Here is a 19,346-nt window from a genome sequence, read left to right as displayed (position 1 = left end):
AGTTACATAAACTCTCTGTGTCTCAGTGTCCAGATGTGTAAAAAGGGATGTAAGAATAATATGCCACAGTATTCTGTTGGAAGCAGACTCTATTACAAAACTATTCTTCTAACATAGGCAGATCACAGATATGGGCTCAGAAGACCGATCTTGTGGCTTTCTATTTGTGCAAATGAGCACAATCACCATCTGGAAGTATACTCCAGGTTACAACCGAAGGAAGTTGCATTCTCCCAGCACATTCAAATAAAGAATTTTTGACACTGATGAATGATTATTCATTTGTAATGGTTCAAAGATAGTAAAGAGCCATTGATGAAGGTTGTTTAGTATGCATATGACGATGCCAGTTTCACCATCTCGTGGCCTAACTTATCACTATTTTCTTTCTAGTTGAACTTACAACTCAAGATATTTTGATCTCTTTACAACTCAAGATATTTTGATCTCTCTTTTTGCATTTCATTCATTATCGGTAGGTACTTACTGTTATAGATGCCAGAATTCCTCAGCAAACCTTTCATGAAACTTACCAACTATTAGAGCATCACGTGCACCTAAAAGGAAGTCAAAAGTCACAAACGTCACTCTGGCATGCAACGTGATTAAGCAGGACCTCTCAGCCAGTGACAAGTCATTCTAATTTTTCTCTAGGACTCAGTCTAATATTTTTTCTAATGCAAAAAGCCATTGGTTTCATTCACATACGCTCATTTTACCTTCTGCACTCAGAGAAGACTTTTAAAAATTAATATTAATACAATTACAGAAGAAAATTTATAATACAGAACTAAAGAAAAAATCACTCTAATCCTAGTACCCAAAAAATGTTTTGATACGTTCTGTTCTGGCACATTTTCTCATGTGTGTGTTTTCACATAATTATATACTAGAAATATAAGTTACAACAAAGGCTAACTAATATAATCTAGTAGATGCATCATAGTGCATTCAATGGCTTCTATTCTGCATCTAAGTCGTTTCTAGGTTTCTGTCTCATGAGACCCTTAATAAAATGCGTAATAAAATATTTTAATATTTTATATTTTTCCTTAGATTAGATTTCTAGGAGGGCTAACTGGCAGGAATAGTTGTATTATTTTTCACATACGTTGCATAATTGCTTTTCGTAAGAGTTTTTGCAAATTTACAATAGTACCTTCAATGCACAACAATATCAGTTTCATCACATCCTTGCTTTTCGTTGGGTGTTCACCTAACAACCTTTTTATTGTTAATTTAATGGACAATTTTTAAAAAATGTTTTGCTCTTGTCGCCTAGACCAGAGTACAGTGGAGCAATCTCAGCTCACTGTAACCTCCACCTACTGTGTTCAAGTGATTCTCCTGACTCAGCCTCCTGAGTAGTTGGGATTACAGGCATCTGCCACCATGACTGGCTAATTTTTTTGTTTTTTAGTAGAGGCGGGGGTTTTACCATGTTGGCCAGGTTGGTCTTGAACTCCTGACCTCAGGTGATCCATCTGCCTTGGTCTCCCCAAGTGCTGGGATTGCAGACATGAGCCACTATACCCGGCCCCTTTATTTTATTAATATCAATTTCATTCCACTTATTTGTATGTCTCTTCTTGTGCTGGTGCAAAGTGACTTCTGTATTGTTGCTTTATATTTTGTTCTAATATTTGATACAGTAGGTTCCCCAACTATGTGAGTTTTCTGTCAGTCCCAGCCAGATCTTCAGAATACCCTAAAGCCATTTAGTAAGTTATCCAGTGAGATTTTTGCCAAAAAAGCGAATATAATTTGATATTAAGGGGGTGTCAAGCTGATAATTTAGAAATATTATCTGTGAGTCATATTAGCATATTTACAGGATTAATTGTAAAACTGGATCTTGAACAATCTTGGTGTAGAACCATGTATTAGAAGAGTCATAAGAGATGGGGAGAGGGGAAAGTGTAACACTAACTTGGATTAAGAAAGGCTGTTCATTATTAATTTTGTTCATCTGCTCCATGATGTGGGTAGAATTTTCTATCTTGCAGTACCTTCCAGTTGCCAGCAGAGGGCCACTCTTCTACAGAGCTCAATGAAACATGATTTCTAAATCTGCTCTATCCAGCTGTGCTAGCTTAAAATCCTGTAGCCTACAGGGGTGAGGGAGACAGGCCGGCTGCTCTCTGCAGCTTGGAAGGTGCTCCCTAACTCATGCTGAAAGCATTTCTTTTAAGGTTCGTAGGCTGTAAATAAATCATTACTGTGTGGCTCATGCAACCACGTGATATAGACAAAAAAAGTGCAGAGCTGGAGTGAGAGGTGTGAGAAGAGAAAGTCTGGCCTCACTCTCATTTTGGGATTTTTGGAAGAGGTGGACGCTCATATTGTGCTCCATAGCTGGTAGCATATGCCATAAACATCACACCACACTTGATGCCAATATGGATGAATGAATGAGCAACAACCATGACCGGGAAGGTCCCACATTCCTTGTATTTGCACTTACGAGAGGTACATATGGCCAGAGGAGGGTCCCATCTGTCATCCTCCTGGCACTGGCTCCAGGGACTGCCTTCCAGCGCATACCCATCTTCACACTCCAAAGTCACGTAATCTCCATAGTGATACACTTTTTTCATTTCTAACTCTTTTGAGATTCCATTCATAAACTGTGGGAAGCTACAATTTACCTCTGAAATTAGATAAATCAAAAGGAAATTGATATTTTATTGTTGATTTTGTTTTGTTTTGTTTTTTTGAGACAGAGTCTTGCTCTCACCCAGGCTAGAGTGTAGTGGCACGATCTCGGCTCACTGCAAGCTCTACCTCCCGGGTTCACACCATTCTCCTGCCTCAGCCTCCCGAGTAGCTGGGAGCACAGGCGCCCACCACCATGCCCGGCTAATTTTTTGTATTTTTAGTAGAGACGGGGTTTCACTGTGTTAGCCAGGATGGTCTTGATCTCCTGACCTCGTGATCCGCCCGCCTCAGCCTCCCAAATTGCTGGGATTACAGGCGTGAGCCACCGCGCCTGGCCGATTGTTGGTTTTAACTGCAGAATAGACAGATCTATGACTGCAAAACCAAAGCGTGTTTTTAAACATGTTACTAATCTTCCTCCTCCAAAAGCCTTATAATTTAACATTTTTTGACTCCCATTTCTTAATGTAAAGTAAAGAATATGGAATGTACTGTGCATTCACTTTTGATTAACAGCTCTGCAACTGGAAAGCTGTGGAAAGATTAGGAATTAGGCTAATGGTGATCTAGCCCTGGAGCCACTTGGGTCACACTGTAAGGAAACAAGAGTACCATGTTAGTTCTCTCAGGCTTCACAACAAATACTGGCACTCTGCTCTTTATTAAATGCATACTTTTGGCCCGTTTCTGCACATAGAACAAAGAAGTTAGTAAATCATGATTCTGAATTTAAAATTCATCTTTCTTTTTTTTTTTTTTTTTTTTTGAGTCTCACTCTGTCACCCAGGCAGGAGTGCAGTGGTGCAATCTGGGCTCACAGCAACCTCCACCTCCTGGGTTCAAGCAATTATCCTGCTTCAGCCTCCCGAGTATGTGGGACGACAGGCATGTGCCACCATGCCTGATTAATTTTTGCATTTTTGGTAGAGATGAGATTTCACCGTGTTGGCCAGGCTGGTCTCAAACTCCTGACCTGAGGTGATCTGCCCGCCTTAGTCTCCCAAAGTACTGGGATTACAGGCCTGAGCCACCGTGCCAGGCCTAAATTTAAAATACATCTTTCTGATTAATTTACTTTATTTCATTTTTTTTTTTTTTTTTTTTTTTTGAGATGGAGTCTCGTTCTGTTACCAGGCTGGAGTGCAGTGGCACGCTCTCAGCTCACTGCAACCTCCGCCTCTGGGTTCAAACGATTCTCCTGCCTCAGCCTCCTGAGTAGCTGGGACTATCGGCATGCGCCACCACACACAGCTAATTTTGGTATTTTTAGTAGAAATGGGGTTTCACCATGTTGGCCAGGATGGTCTCGATCTCTTGACCTCATGATCCTCCCACCTCAGCCTCCCAAAGTGCTGGGATTACAGGCGTGAGCTACCGCACACAGGTTACTTTATTTTGTTTAACTCATCCTTAGCTTTACTTTCTTTTTCTGCCCAGCCATCAGCATGTCCTTCATCTTCAAGCACAGACTTCTTTTCAGTTGTAATATTCTCAAAATTAGTCTACAATATTTTTTTTCCTTGATAGAAACCAAGAAGACAAAGTGGTATTTCTTGTAATGTGGACTGTGGTCTTCCTGCATCAGAGCATTCTGATGAGTTTGTTAAAAATAGACATTTGACCCCACTTCAAAACAGAATCAGAGGCCATGGAATGGAGTTTGAGAAACTTTTTAACAAGGTTCCCAGCTGATTGTGTTAATGCTCTGGATGGAGAAGCACTGCTTTCGACCATGCAAAGAGGACAGTTAGTAAGATCAAATAAATTGTATGTAAATGAAAAGAAGGCAGCTGCCAAGAGGACAAAATATTATCCCTTTCTTTATGCTCATTTCAGTGGTCTCTCAGCCTTATAAGCCTCATGTATCAATGTTCCATACAACCCAGCAAGAATAAGAAATACCAAGAAATAAGTCACCTTTGCAGTAATGATCCAGTTGGCTCCAGATTCCCTGGTCTGTACAGAAAATGATGCCCTTTCCCACTAACAGGTAGCCGGGGTCACAAATGTAGCTGATTGTCATCCCAGGAAGATATAGAGATACGTGTCCTCCAATGTAATGCCCGTTTTGGATCTTGGGTGGATGTGGGCAGGCTGAGAACAAGTTCCCACACAAACACAAGAAAAGACACTCAGTTAAACATAGACATATGAACACATGAACACATCCAATATCTCTGGCTATTAGAGGTTCATGAAGACCTGAGCCAGCCAGGTCATAAGCCACTCACTCTTATTTGATCAGTGAAAGACAGGTTCTCTAAACCTAGACCTCTTGACATTTAAACACTATCCTTTACAGTCTCTAACTTCAAACTAGGTCAGATGGGGAAGTACCACAGGGATCGACAAGCTAACGATTCAGTGCTGTTCTGTCCTTCTGGAAGATGGAGCTGGTGTGGGCAGTCACAGCCACACATGTGCCTACAGTTGTCAGGTACTATATATATATATATAAAATACACGTGTATATATATATATAAAGAGAGTGTGGTGTTTATATTTTTATATATGTATATATGTAAATATATATGTATATATATAAAGAGAATACAATCTCTCTTTATATATATATGTGTGTGTGTGTATGTGTGTGTATATATATACTTTAAGTTCTAGGGTACATGTGCACAATGTGCAGCTTTGATACATAGGTATACATGTGCCATGTTGGTTTGCTGCACTCATTAGACTGAGAGTACAATTTTAAACTCTGCTTCTCCAGGGCCTCCTGAGCTCCCTTTATTAGTGTTGAGGTGAAGGACCAAATAAACATAGTCAGTGGCTTGAACAAACCCTTGGAAACAACATAAAAAGTATAAATCCCTACATCTGAGTTTCTTAAATTACTTTTATAGCACTATCAGTTCTGAAGTAAATTACGTCATAATCGTGTACTTTTTGCGCAGCACATCCATCTATCCAGGATAAAGACAACTCATAGTAGTAGAGGTAGAATAAAAGAGTATTTTCTTTAGCATTTGCTTTCGGTACTTTGAAAATACTCTCTACAAAATCTGGACCTCACCAATTCTCTTCACTGTCCACCCCCTTCTCTCTTTACCATCCCACACTCCTCACCCCATAGGAAGGACCATCACAATACCAACAACTGAGACACAGTGTGCCTACTAGAACCCATTTGTCATTCACTTGGGAGGTAGTTCTGTCTCTGACATTCATAGCAAAGCCATTTTCACAAGCAAAAATGACTATCAGTACAGAAATATGGAGGTTCTCACCTCGATATTCTGAACCCCTTTAGGATATGTGGAAGCAGGTACTAACCAGCAGGAACAGAAAGTTCACAGCGAGGGGCAGGGCTGCTCCAAACCCCATTCCCTTGAGGGTCACTTGTGCAGCGGATGGTGCTCTCCCCAATGAGGTCGAAGGTCATCCCTCTGTCTGGGTGGGGGTCGCATGTGTAAGATATTTCTTTTCCATAGGGAATATCTCCAAGGGGAGTTCCTGTGTGTCTCCCATTAAGGATAGCTGGAGGATTTGGGCAAAAAATTTCTGAAAGAAAACAAGAGCTTTAAGTTCTATTAGAGTTTCACTTAAGATGACTGAAATAATAGTGACCTGTGACTGTACGTTTAAAAAGAATATAACTAAGGTAGATGGAATTTAAATCTGTAAGGCTTTTGTTGAGAGGCAACTAACTGAAGTGAGACCTAAATTACAGTTTATTGCAAAAGCCCAAAGTGTTCCTGGGCCACCGGTTACCTATGTTCATTATGAATTTGAAAAGCAATTGTTTTTAATTTTTTAAAAAGGACCCATTTGGTTGCTCACTTTAACTTAGGCATAGTAAGATTCCTGGGTTGACAATGAAGTTCAAGACAGACAAAGTTTTGGTCATCAGAGACCATAAGTTCCAAGGAAATCTATGAACTTTAATAATCATGAACTATCATCTTTAGCAATGTAAATGTTTCTTGGTGATTCAAGACCATTAGCATCAGGACCAACATCAAATTTCCAATGGTGTCATCAGACACCATAAGGCTCTTTTGACTCAGATTAAATGGTGCCAAAGAGCCTTTTTTTCTTCCAATTTATTAGCCATCATTTCTTCTTCCTTTTAGTCTGCTTAGAACAGTTCCTTCTCTAAAAGCACTTGAGGCTTCTAATTTGATATGAATTTAGGAAGAGATGTCCAAGTTCATCAGAATTATGTGTATAAAAAAGACTTAGTACATCAAACAATGATTGACTTCTCATGCTTGAATTCCACCTGTTTGTGTTTTCCTAAGTTTATTTATATATTTATTTTCAGCTTTATGTGTCTCTGTAAGGTTGAGTTTGTTGAATACTTGAGTTTCCTCAGGTATTAGATGTTCTTCACCATAATACTCACCATAAGGTATCCGAATTGATTTCTATAACTTATTTTTAACACAATACAAATTAAAATAAACATTTTCCAATAATCAGGAAAAAAAGGTTTAAAAAATTCTTGCCTTGCTTTAGTAGACAGAATAGAATCAATCAGTAATGCCTTGGTATGTCAAACATGTACTTTTATCTAAGAGTTTCTGAATTTTTTCTGAATTTTGGCATATTTTATTTAAGCGGATGGTTTGGAAACTTAGGGCACCTCATCATTTCAGACACTGTTTCATCATCTCAGCTCCTTCCACCATACTAATTTATCGTATAACTCTGTTTTATTTTCTCTATAACATGCCTATTTAACTACCATTTTATGTAATATAATTTTTAGAATTTTGTTTACTTATTTATTTCCTTGTTCACAGTCTGCTTCAAGAAAATACACCCCAGGAAAGTAGGGAGGTGTCTTCACTATTCACTCGCTATTCGTTGCTTTTTCTACGTATGGAAAGTCCTGGCACATGGGAAGCCCTATGTCATTAAATGTTGCAAGTCAAATAAGAAGCTGACTAAATTGTTTATGATATGTGAGGAGAAAAAATAACATAAAAATTTGGCTGGGCATGGTTGCTCACACTTGTAATCCTAACACTTTTGGAGGCCAAGGTAGGAGCATATCTTGAGCCCAGGAGTTTGAGACCAGCTGGGGCAATATGGTCTCAAACTCCTGGGGCAATATATTCTCAAACAGAATATGCAGATTCTATCTCTGCAAAAAATACAAAAATTAGCCAGGTGTGGTGGCATGCACCTGTAGTCCCAACTACTAGGAGGCTGAGGTGTGAGCCCAGGAGATTGAGGCTGCAGTGAGCTGTGATTGCACCATTCCACTCTGTCCTGGGTGACTGTGTCAAAAAAGAAAAAAAAAAAAACATAAACATTTAAGAAAGATTCCTCCTTGATAAGAAAACTAAAAATACATGACTAACTAAAATGTGCTGCACCTTTATGTCATCTAGTTTCTTGCTCTCATTCCCCACAAAGTTAAACACTGTCATTAAACTAAGTGATTTACAGATTAGTAACAAAAACACATGTCAGAGAAGACCTACAAGACCCTTCTTGAAATTCTTCCAACAAAGAAGTACTTTTATCCGTAATTTAGTTAGGATCCAGACAACAGGTGATTCCATGCAGTAAACACACTGGAAAACAAAAATAAGGAGAGTTATCCAAACTACATAGTTCTTTCTACTCACGTTCACACACTGGAACACTGCTATTCCAAAGGGCTTTCATTCCAGCCAAGACACAATGACTAGCAGACCTGCCTTTTAATCGGAACCTAAAGAAAAAAAAAGTGGTAGCAAATGTGTGAGCAATTCTCATCTCTTCCTTGATTTCTTTACTAACAGATGCTCAGCTTCCTCACTACCATTTTCCTCCTTGACTATCATTTGGTTCTTAGGTTCAGGCCCAGCTAAAAGTCTTAGTTCACTGGGGATCTGAATTCTTCAGTAGCTGGCAGAAACTCAAAGGCCAATTTATTCTAAAGAACTATGGTACCCTGTGACTGGCAAAGCAATTGGAGCTGATGTGCATAATTGCCATATAAACTTCATAGCCCAGCATCACCTACAGAAGGCATGAACACAGAACCAGACTTCTCCATGGGCACAAGAGCCATAACCTTCAGGTGTCATCTTTCACTGATGGCTCTCTGACATCCCACTTATTCTCATTAGTGAGTCATGAGGTAGAACAACTCTCGATTTGGTAAGCAAAGCCAGGAACATCTAGAAAGAGAATGTGGGCACTGTTCTTCTTGCCACTACAGTTGTAACGGGCCAGAGGAGGCTCAAAGAAGCATGCTGAACCACGTGCTCTAAGAAATAAAGAAGGGTGGGGGTAAGAGTCTTTGCTGCCCTGAAATGCCCAACTGATTACTGAATCCTGCTTCCCTTCTGAAATCTGAAATCATTCTGAAATTAGACATCATTATTGGATGGTGGCCTTTGTAAATGCCAAAGATTCCTTGGAAATCATTAAAAATAACTGCTTAATTGCCCAATCTAGTTATCCCTCCAGACTCATAGTGCACACCACCAAGAGTAATGGATACACATAAACAACTAATAATACCACTTGAAACTGATAGAAGCAGAAGCCAGACAAATCCTAGGCAGATGGGGCGGATCCCGATGAAACCCGATCTTCAAGTTGAAGACAGTTTAAAGCCTCGCTACAAGTTCCAGGTAAATCCATGCACTGGCTTGAAAACCTCTCTTCCTGTTTGGTGTGCTTTCCTCTGATTGCTCCTCACTCTTCATCTATTTTACATATACCTACGCTTCCCTAATTGGTTTTTTACACTGCTGTGGCCACCTTTGAGTGGTGTCTTTGTTTTAGTCTTTTCTGCATACTCACAAACCAATCAGCACAGGATCCCCATTCTAAGTCCATAAAAGCCCCAGAACCAACCACACTGAGAGAGAGAGAGACCCCCTGACTTCTTCTGGGGGACCACCCTCGTGTCTCCTGTCCGCTAAGATGGTCGCTCAATAAAACTCTTCTCTGCCCTCGTCACCCTTCCATTAATAGCATAACCTTATATTTCTTGGATGTGGGACAAGAACTCAGGACCCACCAAATACAGGTACAAAGAAGCCTGTAACACTGTGGCCCTCCGCTCTCTGCTGTGGGAGGGCAGCTGTACCCCGCGACAGGAAGCAGCAGTGGGTCAAGCCAGCCCCTGAGATGCAGGCCTCAGCGGGGCTACAGGATTGACAGAGCTGTTAAACACACCGCCATCTGTTGGGCTGCAGGCATTATCAAATGCTACAAGTTGTTAGCATGCTGTAACACCCCCTCTGGGCTTCAGGGTCGTGGGCACCCCTGTTTGGGCACCACGACATTCACTTCAGTGCGACATGCCCGGTCCAGCTGCAAGCACTGCTCGGAGCCCATTCCTGTGCAGGTGCTTGGAGTGGCCAGCTGGACCCCACACTCGCTCACTCACACACCCCCTCCCAGCAGGGGCTAAGTGTGCAGTCGTGGGGGCCCCGGGGTCTGAGTCAGAGCACCAGCCAGGCGCTGCCTGGTGGGCCGAGTAGATGTGGTGTTTCCTGCGGTGAGCCCAGGCCCACGCAAGGCCTGGGCAGGGGCACTGCTGGCCGGAAGTCATTGGCTGGCAAAGTGGCTGAGAAGAATCCTGCATTAAAAGAATTCCACTGGCCATTCCTGACCTGAAGATATATTATTGGGTGAAAACACACTTACCCATGCACTGTTACAGATTCCGCTGTTGATTGGTTTTAAGTTTCGTAAGACGACCTTTGCCTTCCTTATCATGGGACAAACAATTTATGTCTTATTCCTCATTTTTTTTCTAGCACAGCTTTTATAAAATTATGTTCTTTGGCCTCCAAATAAATACATACCCATCACTTCAAGTTCCAACTGTGTACTCAAGATCAGTGACTGTATTTATGCTTGTACATGACATTGAGCTGTATGTGCCATTTTCTCATTGTCTCCTGAAAGTGATACCACTTAGTCCCTATCCTTATTTCAAAACTACCCTTCCATAAATTCATTTCTCTGGGTACTTCTTATCTACTAGGTCAGCTCCTGTTTTGGATTAACCCCTGATCTCAAAAGAGTCATTCTCTACACTTAGTCCTTGATCTCAACCCTGGGTCACACTCACCCTTCATCGCAAACAAAGGACACCTTTGCCCCAGGCTGGAGATTGAGTGGAAACAGCACACGGCCATGAGGGAGTTGGCCCAGGAAGTCATCACAGGATTTCACTAGAAGAAAAATAAAACAACAGGAGTAAGACCTCCATGTGAGGGGGAAACAGAGCAATCTGGAAGCCAGAGAGTCAAGGCACCTGTACATGTGGGGGCTTCAGGGCTCCATTCTCCCTGGGGCGTGCAATGCAGAGACGCAGCCCCTCTTAGGTCATAGCCAGGCTCACAGCTGTAGAACACTTCCTGCCCAGGTGAAAAGTTGTCCTGATGACTTGGAGTATGCTCACCATGCAGGATTTCTGGAGGTGGCTGACACACTGTGGAAAGGACAGTTCCAGAGCACTTGTTACTTATGGGGCAATTCCCTTTGCTATGTCTTATGCTTGCCAGAGAGCTTAAAAATTGTCATTGCAGAGTGTAGCTATTAAAAGAGAAGATTGGTAGTTCAGTAGCCGCACTTCACTAACAAGGAAACCAAGGATACCAAGCAGAACTGTGACTAGAATCAAAGTCTCTCCAACAGCTTGTCTGTGTTTTTTTCTACTGAAACATGTTCCGAAGACTACAAGGCAGCATATTTCTCTTGCTTTCAACTACTGGTTATGGAGCACAGAGTCATGAGTGTTGGTGGCTTGGCCACTCTTCCATTTCCTACAGAGGCAGTCCCTCAAGTTCATGCATAAGGCAACAGCAAGGGGTACTGTTGCCAAGGTCTCATCTAACAGACACCTTCACCTAGTCTTCATTTTCCTCACTCCCTGTCCCTCTTCCAGTCAGCACAAGGCTGAACTGTTAGCTTCCTTTCTGTCCCTGTGACCAATTCTAATTCTTCCCACTCCGTGTTAAGCCAGTCATTTCAGCTAAGAAAAGAGGAGGCATCAAGAACAAAGTCACGGGGGCAGGGGGTGAGGGTAGGGAGGGGAGGTGGGGACAGTTAATGGGTACAAAAAAAAAAAAGGAAAGAATGAATACGACGTAGTATTTGATAGCGTGACAGGGTGACTATAGTTAGTAATAACTTAATTGTAGATTTAAAAATGAAAGAGTGTAATTAGATTTTTTGTAACACAAAGGATAAATGCTTAAGGGCATGGATACCTCATTCTCCATGATTATTTTACATTGCATGCCTGTATCAAAACATTTCATGTACCCCATAAATATATACACCTACTATGTACTCACAAAAATTAAAGATTAATAAATTAAAAATAAACAGAAAGAACAATCCCCCCTCAAAGAAAAAAAAAGCTACAGACATTTTAGTGATAGAATCTATTGCTTATACCATATTTTAACCGAAATATTGGCTGCCTCCATGCACAGGACAATTGGTGTGTTCTCAGGGCATCAAAATGCAGGCATAGTGGCTCAGGCCTGAAATCCCAGTACTTTGGGAGGCTGAGGCAGGAGGATTGTTTGAAGACAGGGGTTCAAGATCAGCCTGGGCAACATAGCAAGACTCTGTCTCTAAAAATAAATAAAAATTAGCCAGATGTGGTAGTGTGTACCTGGAGTTCCAGCTACCTGTGAGACTGAGGCAGGGGTCTTACTTGAGCCCAGGAGTTAGAGGCTTCAGTGAACTATGATTGTACAACTGTACTCCAGCCTGGGCAACAGAGTGAGACCCTGTCTCAAACAAACAAACAAACAAACAAAACAATCAACAAACTTCCAAGAATGAATTTGAGCCTCAATCTGAACCATATATAATTATATATCAAGTATATATGTGTATATATATATTTGTTTGGATTTGAGCCAAACACTTTTTCTGAGCTTCAGTCTTTTCAGTTACAATGTGAAAGAGTTGAAGTCCAAGGCCTTTTTGATTTGATGCTCTCATTTTGGTCCTCATGGCTCACTTGCCTACTGCCCCAACTCCAGGGATGAAGATATGAACATCACTATTACTCATTATTGTTCACTAGACATTCCACTGTACATGATCATTAGGCTCTGGAGTCAGAGCCTTGGAAAAGTTCTTTAATATCACTAAGACTCAGTTCTCTCAAAGTAAAATGGAGATACCAATAGTAGCTACCTCATATATTCACTGTAAATGGTAAATTTAAAAATGCATATAAAATATGTCTACTATAGATGAGAGAATAAGCCATTACTTTGAGACAAGTATTAACAGAGATAACAGACAGTGAAGCTACTATAATGCTTAAAGTGTTTATGCCAATTTCATACTCCTTACACACTTCTTCCTTAATTTCAGCAACTCCTATCATCTATATGTACCCTCACACCCAGCAAAGTATTGATGGCTCACACTCACCCCTGGAGCAGTGTGGCAGCTTGGGCCCCCATCTGTTGTTGGTCTGGCACTGCACAGTGTGGGACCCTACCATGACAAAGCCGGGCTGACATCTAAATCTCACGATCTCATTGAGGGAAAAGAAACTCTTATTTCCTGGTACTCTAATTCCGTTTTCAACTTCTGGAGCTGTGCATTTATTAGTAGAAATACATCGAGGGGGAGGGCTGCTCCAAACACCAACTTGATCATCTTTGCTGGTGCAATATATTGACCGTTCTCCCACGAGCTCAAACAGCTGTTCTCCATCTGGTCCAGTGTGGCACTGGTAAGTTACCACTGTTCCACTGTGAAAAGATATTCTGTTGTTGCTGTAGAAGTCTCCATTGGATATGGTTGGAGGTGGCTTGCAAGATATGACTGAGAGAAGGAAGAGTATGGTAAAACAGCTTATTTTTTAATAATGAATTATTTTACTATGAATTTAAATACCAAATGCAAATAATCCAATAATTGTCTAAATGGAATTACCATACTGTTGTTTTCTTAAAATATTTGCTAATAATCAGACATTTTTACCTAGTTGAAATTTAGGTGTATATGATACAGGTTCTGCTCATAGTAAGTATTTCACAAAAAAACCATGTATTTTTTGGATTACATATTTATAATTTTAAGTGGATAATACATGTGATTTTATCACAGATTGTTGAGGTACTTATCTACTGCTGGACATTTTCTCCTATAGGTTATTAAAGTAACCTCTTTGCAGGTTAAATATACCACTTCTGGCATTATTTATCAAGAAAAAGAGAGAAAAAGAAACACAAAAGATAAGGCATAAAAATGAAATAATGGCAGATTTAGGGGCAATAAAATGATAAATGAACACTGTGTTCTGTCGTAAGATAATAGTATTCACATATTGGCTAAGTGACTACATACACATACACACATAACTCATGTTGACTCAATTAAGTGATTACTGACCTATAAATGTAGAAGTGTAAAATTTTTTTTAAGAAGAATGATTAAATACTTTATTGAATATACAAACTTTGGAATATAATGCTCCCATTAAAAACCATTTTTCAAAGAATATTTAATGTCATGGAAAGATTTTTTTTGGGTTCATTTCTTTTTTTATGTTTTCAAGGTTTTATTATTATTATTACACTTTAAGTTCTAGGGTACATGTGCACAATGTGCAGGTTCATTACATATGTATACATGTGCCATGTTGGTGTGCTGCACCCGTTAACGCGTCATTTACATTAGGTATATCTCCTAATGCTATTCCTCCCCCCTCCCCCCAGTAAATATTTTTTTATAAAAGATAACCCCCTACAAAAGGTGCCATGCCTAGAAAACTTTGTATAGTAAACTGATAATTCTTTGATAATTTGAATTATTTCATAGAATTGCAAGTTCTTGGCAGGTATGGGAGGCACCTTGTATATATTCTCATTCATTTAATCTTTAAAAGTCAATGTTAATTTAGGGGGGAAGAACATTAGTGAATACAATGAACACATTCATTGGAGGAAATTTAAAAAATATGGACAAAAAGAAAGAAGAAAATGAAAATGGTTCAAAGATAACTATTTGTAGCAATTTAATTATATCCTCTTAGATACTTATGTGGATACATGCATATGTATGGATGGATGTGTTTTCTATAGTACCATATTTGGTGGCTGAATAATAATCAGTCATGTAGCTTCACAGATACACTCTTCCCACTTGGATGAGGCATCCCAACCTTTAATTCCTCATGGTGCACTTTTTTACATTTCTTAAAAACTTATAGCCATCAAAATACACCTTATTTTTTCTACTAGCTATTTTCAAACCATGCTGAACATTTAGGTTGTTTAACATTTTCCACTATCCCAAATGTTATTGCATTGAGTATCTCTGGACCAAAATTATGGGACTATTTCATGATTATTTTCTTGGGCTAAATTCTGGGAAAAGGAATTGTGTGTCAGAGGGTGTTTACTTTCAGGCTTTTGTTTATATTGGCCATTAGCTTTCTGGAAGTCTGTGCCTACTTTTGCTGCCATCAATTCTGTGTGTGATGCTGATTTCTTCACAGCTATAACATTTTGCCAATTTGCAATCATTCTTTCATGTTTTTAAAGTTTTGGAGATTCATTTAAAAATATCTTATGGGAAAAATGGAGGGTCAGCTAATCAAGAACAAATACAACTAAAGACATAAGCCTAAAAGAATTGAAGGAGGTTTAGAACTCAAAATGACCAGAGGATTAGGGAAATTGCTAAGAACTGTAAGAAGAGTTCTTTTTATTATTTGGATTAGAATAACAAGAAAGTGAGTAGCCTACTTTGTGGAATTGTAACCTGATAGATAGTATGAGTTGGCAAAGACAGATCTAATTTTGTCTAACGCCTTTAAAATGCACTCATTAAGGACAACACTCTCTATACTAGAAAGGTTTACTATTGTAATAGCAAAGTAGAGCTATTTTGCTTGGGTTCAAGCCCACAGTTTCAGATAAATCACCTTTTAATATAAAGAAAAGCCAGGAAGACCATGAAGCATCTGATTCCTATTTTCAACTATCTGAGAGACTATTTCGTGCAAGAAAGATTTGATTTATTCTTCATACTCCAGGGGCAAGTCAGGATCACATAGAGGAATTTGTGGAGAAAAGTATTTCAACTTACTCTCACAAATAGGTGCCTCCTTATCCCACATGACATTATTGCCTGAGACGAGACAAGTAGTAGATGTGGAACCAATGAGTCGAAACCTAAAGCAAAGGATAAAAAATGATTGTACTCTACACATATTTCCCATTTAACTCACCATTTAGAAAATAATAGCAGGTAGACACTAGACATTACAGGACAGATTACACCATGGCAGACCTCGGAAGGAAGAAACCCCATCTCCATCTGCAAATTAGTCCTTTCTTTTTAAGGACAAGCTTACATTTTGACCTCTCCAATTCATTTTTATTCCTAATCACTCACAACTGAATGAGATATTTCCCTTTTTCTTCGTGGGACATTTTTGTATTTAAGTCTTTCAGAAACCTTGCAGTTATTTTATCCATGTGTACTTCCAGCAAAGAAATGACAAGCTCCTGGATTAAGTAGGGAAAATGTCTTACTGAAATACATAACACTATAGCACCTAGCTTAGAGACTTTCAAGCTTTGGGTGCTCAGATAGTCTCTTGCATAAAGGAAAGAACAATGGGTTTACTCAGAAGAGTCAGTAAATGAGAGCCAGAGGAGACAGCTAAACACCCCTACACTTGAAATGTAAAAGGCAGGGATACTTACCCACTTTGCCATAAAACTGTCTAGAGTAGGCCACAAAATGTAGAACACTTTGTCTTTTAAAAAATTTATTAGGTATCCATAATATTACTGTGAACAATGTCACAAAGAATCCTGAGCAAAGCTATTCATGTGTTCTGGTGTACAGCAGGGCTAAACTTGACCAAGTAAAAATTAAAGGGTAAAATGGAATGCCATATAACGATGAGGCAGTAACCACAAGAGTTAAGAACTTTTCCTCTTGATTATGCAAGAAATATGATCAGGGCAGTAACCATTTGTAGCAAAGACTATAGTGCCATCCCCAGTATCCACTTTCCTCTCCTTCATTAGTAATGGAACCCTCTACTTTTAACTGGGCCATTGGCCACCTGCAATAAAGGTTTCACTTCTCATCTTTCCTTACAGCCAGGCACAACCATGTTACTAACGTCTGGCCAGAGGATGTAAGTGGAGTGTCTTGTGTACTTCCGGAAAGTGTCTTTAAAGGAATTGGCCTTCCCTTCTTCCCTGTGTCCTCTATACTGTCTGGAGTTTAGACCACGAGATAAGATGGAGTCTCATTTTGAGGAGGTCAGAGTAGCAAAATGGTAGGAACCCAGGTTTCTGTGGATTATGGAGTCATCGTATAAACGCTGGACTGCCTACTTTCGTGGTTTTTAACCTGAGAAAGAAGTAAATTACTATCTATGTTTGAGATCCTGTTATTTTATTTCTTCTGTCTTTTATAGCTGGAAATCCTAACTGATATACCAGCTCTTCCCAAAACAGTGACAGAAAGCTAAAGGGAATCGTGTGACTATGGCAATGGTAGTCAATGTTTTTGTAGACACAGTGAGTCTCCTTTACATCTTAGGTAGTGATTGAATTTTACTTATTGCTAGCCTGTTTAGTATAGGCTGTGGTGTAAAATATTTTCAAGTGTGCCAAGAAAAAAAAATCTTAAAAATTGCTGCAAATAAACAAGTTGAGAACCACTGGAGTATGGAAAGAACAGGATAATCCCGTTATTACTTGTGTTTTCCTCTGCCTGTCTCCTATCATACATTTAAAAGTTGTCTAAGAGCACAGGATCATGGGTGTCCTCTGACTTTTGGCCTCCTAGAGGTTGTTTTGGATGTGCTTGCTAAGCTAGAGCTTAATGTGACTAAGCTAGAATGTTGGAGCCAAAATGTGAAGCAGGTTCCAGCCTATGTATGGCTGCAAAAACACAGTGAATATATTTTTTTAAATTTGATGTTATTTTTATGAACAAATGATAATTGCATATATTTATAGGGTAAAATGTGGTGTTTTGATATATGTTTCTGTTGCAAATGATTAAATTAAGCTAATTAACGTGTCCATCACCTCACATATACTTGTTTGTGTCTGTGTGTGTGTGTGTGTGTGTGTGTGTATGTGTGTGGTGAGAATATTTAAAATCTACTCTTTTAGTAATTGTTTTCTTTTCTTTATTTTATTTTTGATAGGGTCTGGCTCTGTCACCCAGGCTGGAGTGCAGTGATGTGATCTTGGCTCACTGCAATCTTTGCCTCCTGGGTGCAAACCATTCTCCCACCTTAGCCTCCCAGTAGCTGGGACTACAGGTATGTGCTGCCACACCCGGCTAATTTTTGTATTTTTTAGTAGAGACAGGGTTTGCCATTTTGCCCAGGCTAATTTCTAACTTCTAGGCTTAAGTAATTCGGATGCCTCCGCCTCCCAAAGTGCTACAGGCATGAGACACTGTGCCCGGCCAGCAATTTTGAAATACACATTATTATTAACTATAGTCATCATGCTGTGGAATAGATCTCTGAAACGTACTCCTTCTGTCTAACTGAAACTGTGCCCTTTGACCAAATCTCAGCTCCCTACCCCTTCGTGCCTGGTAACCACCTTTCTACTCTCTACTTCTGTGAGTTCAACTGTTTTAGATTTCACATGTAAGTAAGATCATGTGATATTAGTTCTTCTGTGCCTAGCTTATTTTGGAAGGTATTTTATGGCACAAAAACAGAAGGGATGTTAAAATGCATTTAAAATGCAAAATAATTGAAATGATGCAGGAATAGAGACACAGATCCCTAGAGCAAAATGGGGGAAAGCCCAAGAAATAGATACAAGTTTTTGTAAGAAATTTGCAGTGATAAAGATGGAATTTCAAGACACAGAAAACTGAATTATTCATTCATAGGGCAAATATCTGAAAAGCTAAGCTACATCTCTGCCTCATGACATTCGTCAAGCAAAATCCATGTGTATCAAAGATTAAATGTCAAAAATAAAACAATAAAAGAACTAGGTGATTTAGGCAAATGCTACTATGAACAAGATTGATAAAATTGAATAATTACAAATAAACCTTTCTACATATAAATCCGAAGACAAACCACAGAGGAAAAATAATAAAAACAACTCTTATACATCAATTATACAAAGGTAAACAACCAAGTAGAAAAATGATAAAGAATTATGAACAAATAATTTACAAAGGAAAAATGGAAATAGTCAAGTGAATATATGAAAAGTTTAGCTTCACTTATAACATGATAAATACACTTTAAAATGCAAATAAAATGCCATTTTTGCCTATTAGATTGGCAAACTGACAAAACCTAGTAATAATGTAAACTCAAAGAAAGAGTCACTGTTGTGACTCACTCTGTAGATCGTGGTCAAAGTCTAGTGGAGGGCACTTTGGCAATATGTACTGAAAGACTTAAAACCGTGCATAGCCTTTTACCCAAATCTGCAAATCTTGTCTCTTGTGTCGATGTGAAGATCTGAATCCTTAAGCTGTCTTTGAAGTCAGTGAAGTCCTCCTCTCGTTTCTTTTCATGTGTACAGGATCGTGCATTGTAGTGTTTTTGCTAACAGCTGAAATGTGAAACCACTTTAATTCCAGACATTAAGGACTTTGTTAGGTAGGTTATGGACTATCCAAGTAATAACCAATATGCAACCACTAAAAATGGTGTAGAGTAATATATAATAGTTAGAATAATTATACAATATCATTCATAAGTATTAAAGAGG

At 39.3% G+C, this 19,346-nt stretch overlaps 1 protein-coding gene across 1 annotated transcript in view; it reads right to left on the bottom strand.

The window, feature by feature from the left end:
* CR1 (complement C3b/C4b receptor 1 (Knops blood group)) overlaps positions 1-19,346 on the bottom strand; it is a 186,767-nt gene that overhangs the window by 114,427 nt on the left and 52,994 nt on the right. Inside the window, exons 12-20 of the mRNA XM_031935120.1 lie at positions 15,706-15,791; positions 13,036-13,434; positions 10,889-11,065; positions 10,703-10,805; positions 8,253-8,338; positions 5,947-6,174; positions 4,576-4,752; positions 2,465-2,650; positions 534-557 (exon numbers count right to left, since the gene is read on the bottom strand). Coding sequence (XP_031790980.1) covers positions 534-557; positions 2,465-2,650; positions 4,576-4,752; positions 5,947-6,174; positions 8,253-8,338; positions 10,703-10,805; positions 10,889-11,065; positions 13,036-13,434; positions 15,706-15,791 — 1,466 coding nt within the window. The remainder of the gene's footprint in view (positions 1-533; positions 558-2,464; positions 2,651-4,575; positions 4,753-5,946; positions 6,175-8,252; positions 8,339-10,702; positions 10,806-10,888; positions 11,066-13,035; positions 13,435-15,705; positions 15,792-19,346) is intronic.

The sequence above is a fragment of the Piliocolobus tephrosceles genome, chromosome 1 (genome assembly GCF_002776525.5).
Source record: "Piliocolobus tephrosceles isolate RC106 chromosome 1, ASM277652v3, whole genome shotgun sequence".
NCBI lineage: Eukaryota > Metazoa > Chordata > Mammalia > Primates > Cercopithecidae > Piliocolobus > Piliocolobus tephrosceles.
Note: the sequence above shows the minus strand (reverse complement) of the source record. Positions and strands in the feature narration are given on the sequence as shown.